Raw genomic sequence first — 13803 nt, forward strand, 5'->3', positions numbered from 1 at the left:
TTGCGTGAGCTACAAATATGGGTATTCTTTTTTGGGATATTGGCATCTAATATCACGAAACTTTCAAAAAGTTGGATTTTTCCCATGAACTTTAAAATTGGCAAATAATATCACGAACTTTATCACGTGTTTGTTTTTTCCCACGAATGAAAAAATTCCCACAAATAATACTATGATACCGATTTTTTTTCGTAATTTCTCGACAACAATTTCGAAAGTTTCAAATTTTTCAATATTTGAAGATGGTTTTTCTTGAAGCACACCCTCAAAAATTGTTCTTCAATATATTAAAATAACATGAATTTTTTCATTCGTGGGAAAAAACAAACCCAAGGTAAAGTTCGTGATATTATTTGCCAATTTTAAAGTTCGTGGGAAAAAATCCAACTTTTTGACAGTTTCGTGATATTAGATGCCAATATCCTTTTTTTTTTTTGTTAAATTATTCAAATTAGGCGGCGGAAAATTAAAATTATTAAACTTTTTTCTATATCATGTAAATAATCCAATAATATCTTGTTTTTGAGATTTATCCATTATTTTAGTTTTCTATTTCGTCAGTTAGAGTATGAAAATTTGATTCAAATAAATATATCTAGGTATGTTATGGGAAATTATATCATTTCCTTTTAAAGATCTTGGCAAGAAATAATTCAATATCCTTATGTAAAAATAGATTTGCTTTAGGGATTGTAAAAATATACTACTACAGTGAGGAGTAAAAATGACTGTATACTCCTATTCAAACTTAAGGCATTGTTTGGTAGCTTGGTAGAATTTGTCATGTTATGGTAGGCTAAATAATAAAAGAGTAAAGGCCAAAATTTGTCCTGAATATATGTTTATTTTACGTTTTTGGTTCTAAACATTATTTTTTGGATTTTTTGGTCCTGAACATATGGAAATTTGATCATTTTGGTCATCCGACAATATTTCCGTTAAAAACTAACGGTCAACGGATTTAATCCTGACATGGTGATATTTTGTTGAAAGTCCCTCCATATTCAGGGCTTGAGAGGAAGAGGAAGGAAGAAGATGAAAGATGAGAGGAAGAAAGAAGATGAATTGAAGTTATTATTTAATTCTAATTTTAAAAGAATATTTATAAAAATAATTAGGAAATTAATTAGGGAGTAAAAAATCATAATTAAAAGTTTAATTTAGTCAAAATCGGTATTAAATCCGTTGACCGTTAGTTTTGAACGGAACTGTTGACGAAGGACCAAAATGATCAAATTTCCATATGTTCATGACCAAAAAATCCAAAAAATAATATTTATGACCAAAAACATTGGTCATATATTCATGACCAATTTTGGTTTTTACTCATAATAAAATAGATATTTTAACTCTATATTTGATGTATATTAGTACTAGTTTATATTTAAGTTTAGATTATAATCGTACAAAAATTCTCTTAATAAATCTAAATCAAAATAAGAAGATGAAAATTTGAGGCTAAACTAAATTAATTTAAATTAAATTAATTATCATGATTGAATTTTAAATATAAATTAATTAATTCACCTTATCTTCAGACTCAGTAAGCACATGGAGTACTAGTATCTGATTTGAAGAAGAGCGCCATGAATATGACAACATTATTATAATGTAATCACTATATAAGTACACTTTGATGGGAGGCTTCAACAGCCAAAATACATCATTTTATGCTGAATAAAGACCTAATTATTCTGAAAAACAACCAAACAAAAAAGAATGGCTTCACACTCTCACAGCTATACTAAGGGAAGGAGGAGGACAGACCTACAAATAAACCTCTCATCCAACCCCACATTCACCATCACTAACAAATGCCAACACACAACCACACAACACGGCTAGTCGAAGCTCGAAGAGCGACTCCACCTGCCCCGTAGATAATCTTCCAAGGAAACGCTATGCTCGATGCTGCTTAGGGAGAGCGAGTCATCCTCCTCCACGCCGAGCATTGCAAGGTTGAGATGGGATTGCAGGTTCGTCCGTGACATGATTTCATCCTCTATTGCATCCGGCCCTTCCACGGAGTTGCTAGCTTCTATGTGCACCGGCCCCTCAGAGGCGTTCACTTGCAGTCTAGCCCACTTCACGACCTCAGGATCGCCCCGGAGAAGCTTCAAAACCTGTCCACAAGAATGTTGAGTGGAAATCTCATCTTGGAGTGAGTCAAATAATGGATGTGATGAGAAAGGCTAGAAATGACTTACTTGGCTCATTTGAGGCCGAGCTCGTGGTGCACGTCTGATGCAAAGAGATGCAGCTAGAAGCATCCTCTCCACTTGATCATGATCATAGTTGCTTCCTAGGTTCGGATCAAGCAACGTAGTGAACTTGTCCGAGGTTAGAATAGGCTTCGCCTGTCAAATCAGCAAGAAGAATGCTATCAAAGATGAATAAGACTGTCCATCACATCCAAACAAGCACAAAGAACATACATACCCACATAACAAGGCTCTCTTGCCCTTTTTGACAGTTGCTGCTTATCGGTTTCCTCCCCGAGAGAAGCTCGAGAAGAACTACTCCATAGGCGTAGACGTCTACCTTCTCGTTTACCTTCCCATACATGAAATACTCAGGAGCCAAATATCTGAGCAGAACAACATGATGAGTCACACTGTTTCTCCAATCCAAGAATGCTGAGCAGAAAAAGAGTTACTAACCCGAAAGTGCCAGCAACGTCTGTGCACGTTATGTGAGTCGAATTCGGCGATGCCCATTTAGCAAGCCCAAAATCTGAAAGCTGAGAATGTGATCAAATAGAATTGGTGAGTGATGGATACATAAGTAGTAGTACATGAAATAAAATAAGTATGTAGCTGATATCAATTATCACCTGAGGCTCGAAATCATCGAATAGGAGTATGTTTGATGACTTAACATCCCTGTGGATCACAGGCTGCCCTTCTCTGCTGTGGAGATAATCTAAAGCCTCAGCAACGCCTATAGCGACCCTGTATCTCTCGTTCCACCCGAATGATAGTGGATCCTTTTTATCGCCTAGTTTTTCAAAAGTCGATTCTGTTAGGTAACAAAACCAAGATTCATACCCACATAAGACCAATTTTGGTATATGAAATATACCATGAAGATTTTCTTCAAGGCTTCCTCTTGATAGGAAATCATACACCAAGAGAAGCTGATTGTCCTCAAAACAGAATCCAAAGAGTGAGATGATGTTTTTGTGATGTATCGCGGTGATGATCTCGATTTCTAGGACAAACTCCTTCAAAGCATTCTCGGATGGCTTAAGGATCTTCACGGCAAGCTCCTTCCCGTCCGGAAGGCAACCTCGATAGACCTGACTACTGCCTCCTTTACCTATCATATTCCCTAGAATTTCACGGATACAACTACACAGTCAAGCGAAAAACGAACCATAACAACATATTCAAATCAAATTCAGCCAAAAAAAAGAAAAGAAAACCTTGTCTGAAGTTGGAGGTAGCTAATTCAAGCTCCTTGAACTTGAACAGTCTGCACGTGGCGGAGTACTTCTCGTGAAGGCCCTCCAGCTCCTCCGGCAAGGACCTTGAGCTCGATGGAACAGTTGCGGCCTCATTCCCAACAGGAACAATTGCACCAGTTTCTTTATCTAGTTGATGATTTGAGGAGTCATAGTCTTTCCTAGACAGATTCTCGATATACAAACAATATCTACTCGGTAGCCTCAACGCCCACTGAACCACGGAGATCTGCCTCACTTGCTGAATCTGTGAAGAACTCGTGTTACAAACCATGGCACGACGAAGAAGTGGCCAACCAGGCTTCACCTCAGACAATCCCCTCAACAAGAGTGAGACCGTGCCAGATGCAACGACATCGGCCTTCTTCACTGGAACAATCGCCATCAAAGAATCCCTCTCCTTCTTACCTTCATCCTTCGAAGGCTCCTCAGCTGGCCCCTTGCACGGCTCATGCCATGTCAGCGAATCTGGCGTGCAAATCGAGCATTTCTGCTCAACGGAATCTGGTTTACCGCAGACACCTTCTCCCCATGTGAGCATTGGCTTAATAGGATCGCCACCTTCATTGAGCACTTTGATGTTCTTGCTGAATGATCTTTGCAGAGCAGTAAGTAAACCATTTCTACGATTGTGTTCGAGCTCTGTACAAGTCAAGATCAAAGGCAACAGAATGAGCAAACCTGTCTGACAGAATTTTTTTAGCACACAATCATGAAAAAGAAAAAAAAACTACCTTTGACACTAACACGAGACGCGAAACTGGATTCACGGTGAAACACAATCTTGCCATTGTTAACAGCCAGCACAGAGCATTCCTTTGAGAGTTTCTTGGCGCAGTATTTAGCTACAGATGCTGAAGAACGAGCCGTGTGAGCCGTTCCTACTATAACCTCGGATGCATAGTAAGATTTAGCTTCTCGAACAAGGATTTTTTGAATCGATGAGCCTCTGCATATCTTTAGTTTGAGATCAACCTACAGTATTAGCAACAGATTACCAACTTTTATCTCAAACAATGCAAAGGAAACTTATTCTTGAGGTAAGTCATAGTAATTGTCATAAATGAAACTGTAATAAATTCTTGAGGCTAGCAGCTTAGATCCACCGACAGTTTTTGAAAAAGAAACATCACTAAAATTAGTGAGTAATAATGAAGAACCACATTTCAAGAATCTACCAGAAAGTAAAATAAATGAGAAAAGGAAATAGTAAAACAGTAATATTAACAAACAGTTTACCTGCTTTAAATTACAGAATCCTTCGTAAACTTCAAGAATTGAATCAAAGGCTTTAACCAGGGAGAGAAGGGATGACTTTCCATCACGATCAACAATTTCTGCACAAACCCACTTCACAAAATCAATCAAATTTCACAAACTACAAAAAGGGATGCAAAAAAAGGGATCAAATTGTTTGAACTTCAATCCAAGACTGCATTTTTATGCGCCCGTGATCTCCCAATTCACATATTGGTCAGTAAAAAATGATCCCACGAACAAAAACACACCGTTGTTCTTGAGGACATGAAGGGCGATGACGCGATCACCAGCGTGAGCGACCTTAACGAGGGCCCACGTGAGAAGCTCTCTGCTGTATGAGTCGAGCTTGACGCCAACAACCACCGTGCGGCCGCCGGAGCACTCTTCAACCACCATCTGAGTAGAGTCTGAAGATTAAGCTCTCAGCCTCATGGAGAGAGAGAGAGAGAAGGGAGTTATGTATATGTGGAAAGGTGGGTTCTTTTGGGTGGTTAAATGTTTGTAACTGAAATTAGGAGAAGTTTTTTGGTTTGTTTTTCAAGAATTGAGCAAATGTCGGATGTCAGGAAGTCGTCTGCTTCTATGGTTATGTACACTGCTCTGCTTTTCGGCCTTCAACTCTCTCTTGTTTTGCATTATTAAATACTCACTCATTCTATTGAAGTCAGTAGAAAGAATTTAGATTTAAATCTATTGATTTTTATTTTTTTTAAAGATGGTGATAAAAATTGCAATTCAACAGCCGATGCATTAATTAATTAAATAAAAATGAAATCCAAATGTGGCTACTAAATCTCATGGAGAGTTGAATTTTGATTAAATTTAATACCCCTATTTGGTTGAGCACGCCAACATAATTATTTATTTATTTTGTACCTAATTAACTTTGATCCAATTATTCAATATTTTATTCAAAAAAAGTCGCTCAATATTATACTACTGCTCCTACTTGCTCTGTCCATAAAAATTGCAACAATTACTCATTAGACATCCATGACCATAAATGACATTCAATTTTTTTAACAAAACTTTTACTCAAAATACAATTTTCCCACTAAATAAATACTCCACTTACTACAGTATTTTATTAAAATCGGTGTTATCAATAATATTGAATGAGAAAGAGTACTATTTAGCCCATCATAAAAAATCAAAGTTATCAATAGCCAAACTCTTTGGAGTGTCTTAATTGATGTATATGTATGGGGTGCATTTATGATTTGAAAATGTACAAAATTAAATTTCATGAATAAACGAATTAATAACCACTAAATTATGGAATATTATTTGAGAAAATGATTACATTACGCTAATGTAATTACAATAATAAGGTTTAGTAGTATTCTTTTTTGCTTTTCTAAAATTACAACAAGAATCGTAATCTCCAATTTCTTAACTGGAAAAATAGAAATGATTTCATAAAAATGTGGACCATGGAAGATAACTGAGATTCACCGACCATCCCATACTCCTCACGTGATACACCAACCAAACGCACACGCGTGGCATGGCTCTCTTTACACGTCACCCATCTGGTCACATTTTTTTTTTTTTGATAGATTTTGCTTACTGCCTCGTTGGTCTGTCCCACAAAATTTATTCTATTTAAAATCTTACCAAAAATAGATATTCTTTCGGTATGTAAATAAGAGTCTCATTTTTCTATTTTGGTTCATCTACATATAGGAGTCTCGATTCATGATTACTATAAATGGTAACGAGACTTCACATTTCACTAACTTACTCCACTCATATATCATTTAAAATTTATATATACAAGTGGTACTCATATTCCATTAACTTTCTTCTACTCATTTTTCTTAACATTTCTTAAAACCCGTGCCGGATAGGAATGAACTTCTATTCGCGGACGGAAAGAGTATTAAATTACACCCCTAATCTCCTCAATATGAGAGCCTTATTCCACTACACAATTCCATTTAATACAAAGTTAAACAATTTCTTAAAATCCGTATCGGATTAATCTGGGATAAACTTTGTAGGACGGATGGAGTATTTTTTCAGAGGTCAACCTGATGCTAATTCGATAGCATGTTATTGTTAAATTTTGGTTTGTTTCAATTTTTTTATAATTTAAAAAAGAGTAAACTACAAAAATGGTCCTTGAACTATGTGTTTATCTCGTCCATAGTCCCTGGACTTTTAAAATATCGCCAGACATCCCTAAACTAAGGGTTTATCTCGAAAATGGTCATTTTTCACTGTTTTAGGTCGAAAACATCCTTTTGGGGGGTTTGGGCAATTTGGTCTTTTTACACTTTTAACATTTTAAATCTGATACTACTATTTTAAGGTTTAGGGTCAGTTATGTACTAAATCTGATATTATTTTAAAATTATCATTCTTCTTCTTTTTTGTCATCCTTCACTTTGTTTCTTTATTTCAATATTAGATTTAATTTTATAAAATTAAATTTTAAATTTTAATTTTTAAATATCAATAAATTTTTTTAATTAAAATTATTAATTCATGGACACTATAAATATTGATAAAACTCTTAATTTTTATTATTAAATATAATATTCAGATGAATTGAAAAAATACAGAAAAATAATATTAATCATACTGGGAAAAATAAGAGCTATTCTATTAAGTCTTCGTTCGGTTGTTATAATTGCTTGTGATTGAATATTATGAGAGCATCCACAATAGGAAGGACTTTCCCACGGTAGGACTTCCCAAAAACACCTTCTGCCACGTCACTAGGACTTCCCACCCCACTGCCACGTCACTAGGACATCCCACTACACAATAGTGGACTAGCACTAGGACTAGCCGACGCCCTAGCCAATAAATAAATTAAAAAATACGATTAATTCATTTTAATTGTTGGTGTTTATCAAATATACAAAAATGAAGTGCAATGAATTGTAAATATTGAGTATAAATAAAAAAAATAAAAAAATAAAAAAATGGGACGTCCTACCTCTTGTCCGTTGCCAGCCCACAATAGCGGACGAGACGGACAAGGAGACGGACGTCCGCCTTTTACGACAGACGACCTCTCGTCCTCTTGGGACGTCCTTCACCCGCTCGCCGCCCACAATAGTGGACTAGCACACGGACTAGCGACTAGTCAGCGCGCTAGTCCGTGTGCTAGTCCACTATTGTGGATGCTCTGAAGTTGACTAAAAATTCGATCCTACTAAAAATTTTATATAGGAGTATTTGTTGAAATTTTCTAGTAAATTTTGATCGTTTTCAAATTAATAAACGAAAATTATATTAGTCTTACATTAGATGCATATTTATTTCAGAATAAATCGTGTTATATGATTGATTTATGATTAAAGCTAATAAATATTGATTAAAACTAAGGCGTTATCATACCTTATTGATTAAATATTAGACACTATCAAATATTGATTATGACTATTAATTTTTGTTATTTAATAATTTTTATAATTTAAAAAATTATTGATATTTAAAAATTAAAATTTAAAATTTAATTTTGTAAAATTAAATCTAATTTTGAAATAATATCAAAATGTTAAAAGTATAAAAAGACCAAATTGTCCAAACCTCCAAAACCCTCCAAAAGGGTATTTTCAACCAAAAACAGTGAAAATGGACCATTTTCGAGATAAACCCTTAGTCCAAAGATGTCTGGCGATATTTTTAAAGTCCAAGGACTATAGGCAAGATAAACCCATAGTCCAGGACCATTTTTGTAATTCACTCTTTGAAAAAATATGAAGTTTGGATTAATTTATAGTCAGTTCATGAAGAAAAAACTATTTGCCTGCCTGCCATGTATTGTGATATTATTTTTATTATAAATATGAGTTTGTTTAACTCACTAATGATGATGTCTAACTACGATTCCTTAAATTGTCGTTTTAGATTAATTTTTCAAATTTTTTGCCATTTGATAAGTGAAAAAAATATCATGATTTTTATTAATTTTAAATCTTGCTAAAATGAATTAAAATTTGATCAAACTCTAGGTAATGATTTTCACTATGAGTACTGTTTATTGACCCTTGAAATTATAATCTTAAGATTGGAAATGACGAAATGACCCATAAGTAATATTTATGCGATAAATATTTATTTTTCTTCTTTGAAATTTGAAGGATGGGTTTTGAATCTTTGATAATGTCTTTACAAATTGTGATACAAAATCGTAATCATTTTATTGGAGAGCGGCATATGAATTTAATATAAGTAGCAAACAATTATGTTTTTTATTATTTTTTGTAATCAATTATCTACGCAATTTGAAAAATTGAATTTATTACAAATGTTTAAAAAATCGAAATGTATGACTTCTAAACGTAAGATCGAACGTATTTACGCAATTACGTGTATATATTAATAATAGTATAATCCAAATACGTAACCATTTTAAAGCCAAAACGCAATCATTTTATTGTTAAACTTTGATTAGTTATATACATTTGTTAGGACATCGTTATAGCGCATATTGTACATTAATTAAGCTGTCACGCCTGTCATGATGAATATAGGAAGATATTGAATGCATAATTCATCTTAATCAAGTATTCTCTCATTAATATATTATCCAAATTAAAAATATATGGAGTATAAAAACTTAGCTTGCCCCAGTGAATATACTAGTATATATTGGAGTACTAAAATTATACGGAGTTCATAGATAAGTTTTGATGCATATACTGATATACCGAACGTCATTTGTAAATATACACAATTAGCAATGAGCATTGCTAAAGTGTAATTCAAGTTAGTAATTGTTTTTCTCTTACAAACAACAAAATTATGACCAAGATATCAAATTTTATAAATTACTTACAAAAAGTTAAAATTGGTTTTATTCACTTACAACTTGAAAAGCGAAAAATCTATGGATCAGTTATGTAATTTGTAATTTGATAATATCAGTCATAATTTATGAAAATTTAGAAAAAGTGAAAGCAAAATGTATAAAACTTCATAATGCGGACTATACATTAGCCGTGTTTATCATGTGCTCATAAATAATGTGCGACATATCAATCTTCGATACAAAGAATTGAGTTCTTTCTACATCAAATTAACCTTATTCGGGTAACATTAATTATAGCATAAATTATCACTTTTAATTTTTAAACTATTAATAAGTTACTCATTATTGTAAAAGCGAATAATATCACTTTTAGATCCTAGATTATATTGACAAATTATTAAAACATGCATGACACATTGACAATAAAACAATAATTTGGTTTTTGCTATTACAATATTGGTATAAAGAACGATGAAATCTTTGTTCTAAATTGATGGAAGAGGCTAAATATGTAAAAGTATTTGCACATTAATTAGAACTATGAATTTATTATTTTTTATAAACATTGATTGACATACTTTTGTGGTTTTATTGACAAAAAATAAAGAACACCAAGATTCTAGGGATGACCAAAATTTTGCATGAGATCCGGTATTCCAAAGTTTGTGGGACCTTATTAAGATGGAATTGCATGTGAATTATACTCCTATTATTTAAATTGATATATTTGGCCTACATTAGGCTTTCATAATTTATAGATGTGGCCCTTTGATGCATTATGTCGGTTCCATTATCTTTTTCACGTGCAATGTAGTAGGTAGCATAAATACCAAATGTAATCTCTCATTTGCAATTTCAAGATTTTGTACATATAATAGTATTAATCTATAAATTCTTATTGAAATTCATATGATTTAGAAATAGTTTTAATTAGACATTTAATAACTCGAAGTAGCCAAACTTAGCTATTTAAATTTTTTCATTTTTCTAATACTACAAAACTAATTGTCCATATGTAAATACACAAACCATATCAAAAGATTGGAATTTAACCTATTTTTTTAATAAAAAAATATGTGAATTTTTAGTTTTTATGAATTTCCACGAGTCTAGATTTCAGTGGTCTATAGCTCAGTTTTTTGTAATCTGGTGTGAAATCGAAAGTATCGTTGGAAAGCTATATTGTCAATACCTTTCTAATAGAGTGTGGTATATGAATCTAAACTCATGCAAAAAATAGTTTTGTGATAATAATTTTTATGGCAGTTGTAACCACATTTGCTCACCAAAAACCATGATTATAATGTATCATTACAAAATTACAATCGTGAACTTTTCAATTGTACCTTCGAATTTAACAAACTTTGAGTAATTAAGCTATTGGCGAATGAAATTTAGACATATGCCGTTTTACGAAAAAAAAGATAGAGTTGGCTATGAATCAAAAATTTAGATATAATTATTTTTTGAAGAAAAAAGAGGAAAACCTTAGTTTGTTCATTAACAAATTTAACAAGACTATACATTAAATAAAAATCATCAATTACAAAAAGATAACATTTCTCCATCAAATTATTGACCTAGTCGAATATTGTGATAGTTCTTCAAAAAGAATATTATAATTGCGTTGATTAACATGACAAATACTGGGGCCGTACAATAATAGCTATGACGATGGGAAATATTACTGTTTTTTTTTTTTTTTCAGTGTAATCTTACAATGAACTAGAAAAAGTTAGTAAACGATCCTAGGCAATGTAGGGCCATATAATCATAAAATTAATGATAGCAAGCTGACCAAAAATAAAAAATTTGTGCATAACTTATTCTTTATTTTTTGATAAAACAAATATACTAGTAACTTTTGGTAAGATTACATAAGATTGGAATTTGGTCCTAACTTTATGTCACGAGTTGGAAAGCTAACCTAAAACTAATTGGGTGCAAAATTCATGGTTTAGTTGGTTGGGAAGTTGATTTAGTGCTGTTAAAAGTACTTATAATTGCTTGTTACTATCATTTAAGGTATTTAGTCTCTAACAAGTTGTTTGGACCACTAAAGTTGACAAAAACATAATAACAACAAATTTATTTAATTGTGTTAGTCATTTGCATATTATTACAACTTAGATGCACTGTCAAAATCAATGACCGGATCAATTTTAGAAGCATCTTTTTGTATAGACTATAGTGTTCAATCACCCCATAATAACTACTCTATTCATCCGGAGTTTCATTTCTTTCCGACACGAGTCTTAAGAAATGTTAAGAAAAGTAGGCGAAATAAAGTTAGTGGAATATGAATCTCACTTGTATATATTACATTTAAATCACATGTGAGTGAAATGAGTTAATGGAATGTAGACGATCTTTACCATTCATAGTATAATAATGAACCGTGACTTTTATTTGCTGACGAACCCTAACGAGACTTTCATTCGCGAACGGAGAGAGTACCATGTAAGGTTAGATGAGTAAATTTAGGTATTTGAGGATTCCGTCAATATTAATGGGAATTGTGTCCGACAAAGAATGGAATTAGAAGGGATAACAACGTCAACAAAAATGATGCAACATTTTAGGCAGTAAATAACATCGTATTAGTACTATATTTAATAATTTTATTTGTTGAATTATTATTTATGTTAAATCATATTAAGGCAAAAATCTTGATTTGTTATAAAATTAGAATTAATTAATAATTAAATAAATTCATAAACGAACTTTAAAGTTAGTAAGCAAAACTAGAATTTTGTAAAAGTTTGGCAATTTATACAAACTTGAAATACCCCTTTAATAAGTGACTAAACATGATTTTAATACACAATTCTTTTACCGGATATAGTTTTTTCACTAATCAATTTTCAACAATTGCACACTGCAAAATAAATCATCACCCCATAAATATAAAATATCGAACCTCTGTATTTAATGTCAACAACTTCAGCTAAATTCATGTGGCCAATATTTGTTACGTGGCTCAAGAAATGTTGTCACGTTATATTGGCAAAAATATGATATGAAAGCTTCTGATGGAAGTTGACGTTTTTAATTGAAAGAAAAAAATTGAACCATAATTCACATTAAATCTCAAACATTTAATTTTGGACCCAATTGTTTGGTGCGTCTAATTCATTTTTCATATCTCCATGCTTGGGTAGTATATGATATTTTTATCAGAAACATTAATATTCTTCATTCGAATTATTTATTGAATTTATCGAGAACAATCAATTGAAAATGGTCCCATTAAAATTCTTTGTTTATTACTATATATTAGAAAAAGGGAAATGGAGAAATGGACGAATAAACTACTTATAAGAAAAGTGTAATTATGGTCAGAAATGATCAATGATTTATTTAATTATATTATTTGAAAGATGAATGATCAGGGTATGGCTATTTTAATAATTATGTTGCATCTGATTTGTGGGAAGGTTTTCTTTAATTGTAGATACTATATAATTTATTTTATTTTAAATCTCATTAAGATATGAATTTCGAATTTCTAAAAGCCCATTTCTGAAAATAAATCTCTGGGCTGTGAATTTGTTAAACAGATTCTTTAGAATATTTTCCGAGCCCAAAATGAAATATATTATTAATGGGCTGAAATATGTAAAGAATACTTTTATTAAGGCCTCATTTTACTCACTATTAACCAATTATTTGAAGCATTTTACTAACTAAAATATACTTTTATTATTAATTTTTAATTATAATTACCAAAATATTATATAAATGATATTAATATATATTTTTTTTATTAAATTTATGTTGTGTAAAAATTTCAATCAAAAAAATCTACAAGTTCGGCGTAAAATAATGCATTTGAGGTGTTTTGTTGAATATAGACGATCTATTTTGTAGTACCTAATTAGAGAGGAGGAGAGAATAGAAAATTTTTATAATAATAAACATATTCTAAATGTTTGTGCATTATAGAAATGGCAAACACATCGATTCCAACAATATTTAGTGTATATTGCTCATAACATTAAATCGTGTGCGTGCACATATATATAATTTAATTATTTCGCACCAATTGAAAATTAAAAATATTTTCGTATATATGCAACCTAAATTTTATTCTGATTACGATACATATAATAATCATTACTGCCCATTAGAAAATAATAGTAATAACATATGTTTAGAGTGAATTGCCAATAATTCCACAATTTCCTTAAAATATTAACAAAATCATAATATATGAAAACAACATTATACCATTATCTTAGTCGCCCACAAAGAGCCAATTTTCCTTTTTCTAAACACTCTTCATTTTAATTTACAAAAAAAAAAAAAACAC

At 31.8% G+C, this 13803-nt stretch overlaps 1 protein-coding gene across 1 annotated transcript; it reads right to left on the bottom strand.

Annotated features, from left to right (window-relative positions):
* Nucleotides 1-1587: 1587 nt before the first annotated feature.
* Nucleotides 1588-5346, bottom strand: LOC125222277 (protein kinase STUNTED-like). Its single transcript, XM_048124800.2, has 10 exons — nucleotides 4972-5346; nucleotides 4703-4800; nucleotides 4198-4438; nucleotides 3425-4105; nucleotides 3082-3330; nucleotides 2834-2997; nucleotides 2661-2740; nucleotides 2440-2587; nucleotides 2208-2357; nucleotides 1588-2123 (listed from the first exon to the last, which is right to left on the bottom strand). The coding sequence occupies exons 1-10, from the start codon at nucleotides 5117-5119 to the stop codon at nucleotides 1842-1844; spliced, it is 2241 nt and encodes a 746-aa protein (XP_047980757.2). The 5' UTR covers nucleotides 5120-5346; the 3' UTR covers nucleotides 1588-1841.
* Nucleotides 5347-13803: the final 8457 nt, after the last annotated feature.

The sequence above is a fragment of the Salvia hispanica genome, chromosome 1 (assembly GCF_029641045.1).
Source record: "Salvia hispanica isolate PSC_SH4W2 chromosome 1, Shi_PSC_v1, whole genome shotgun sequence".
Taxonomy (NCBI): domain Eukaryota; kingdom Viridiplantae; phylum Streptophyta; class Magnoliopsida; order Lamiales; family Lamiaceae; genus Salvia; species Salvia hispanica.

What these genes read in the sequence shown, in the direction of transcription:
- LOC125222277 (XM_048124800.2), bottom strand. Translation starts at nt 5,119, where the DNA reads ATGGTGGTTGAAGAGTGCTCCGGCGGCCGCACGGTGGTTGTTGGCGTC. An exon ending in TCATGTCCTCAAGAACAACG is followed by an intron (nt 4,801 to 4,971) that starts GTGTGTTTTTGT and finishes GGGTTTGTGCAG; the next exon opens with AAATTGTTGATCGTGATGGA. An exon ending in AAGAGAGCCTTGTTATGTGG is followed by an intron (nt 2,358 to 2,439) that starts GTATGTATGTTC and finishes CTGATTTGACAG; the next exon opens with GCGAAGCCTATTCTAACCTC.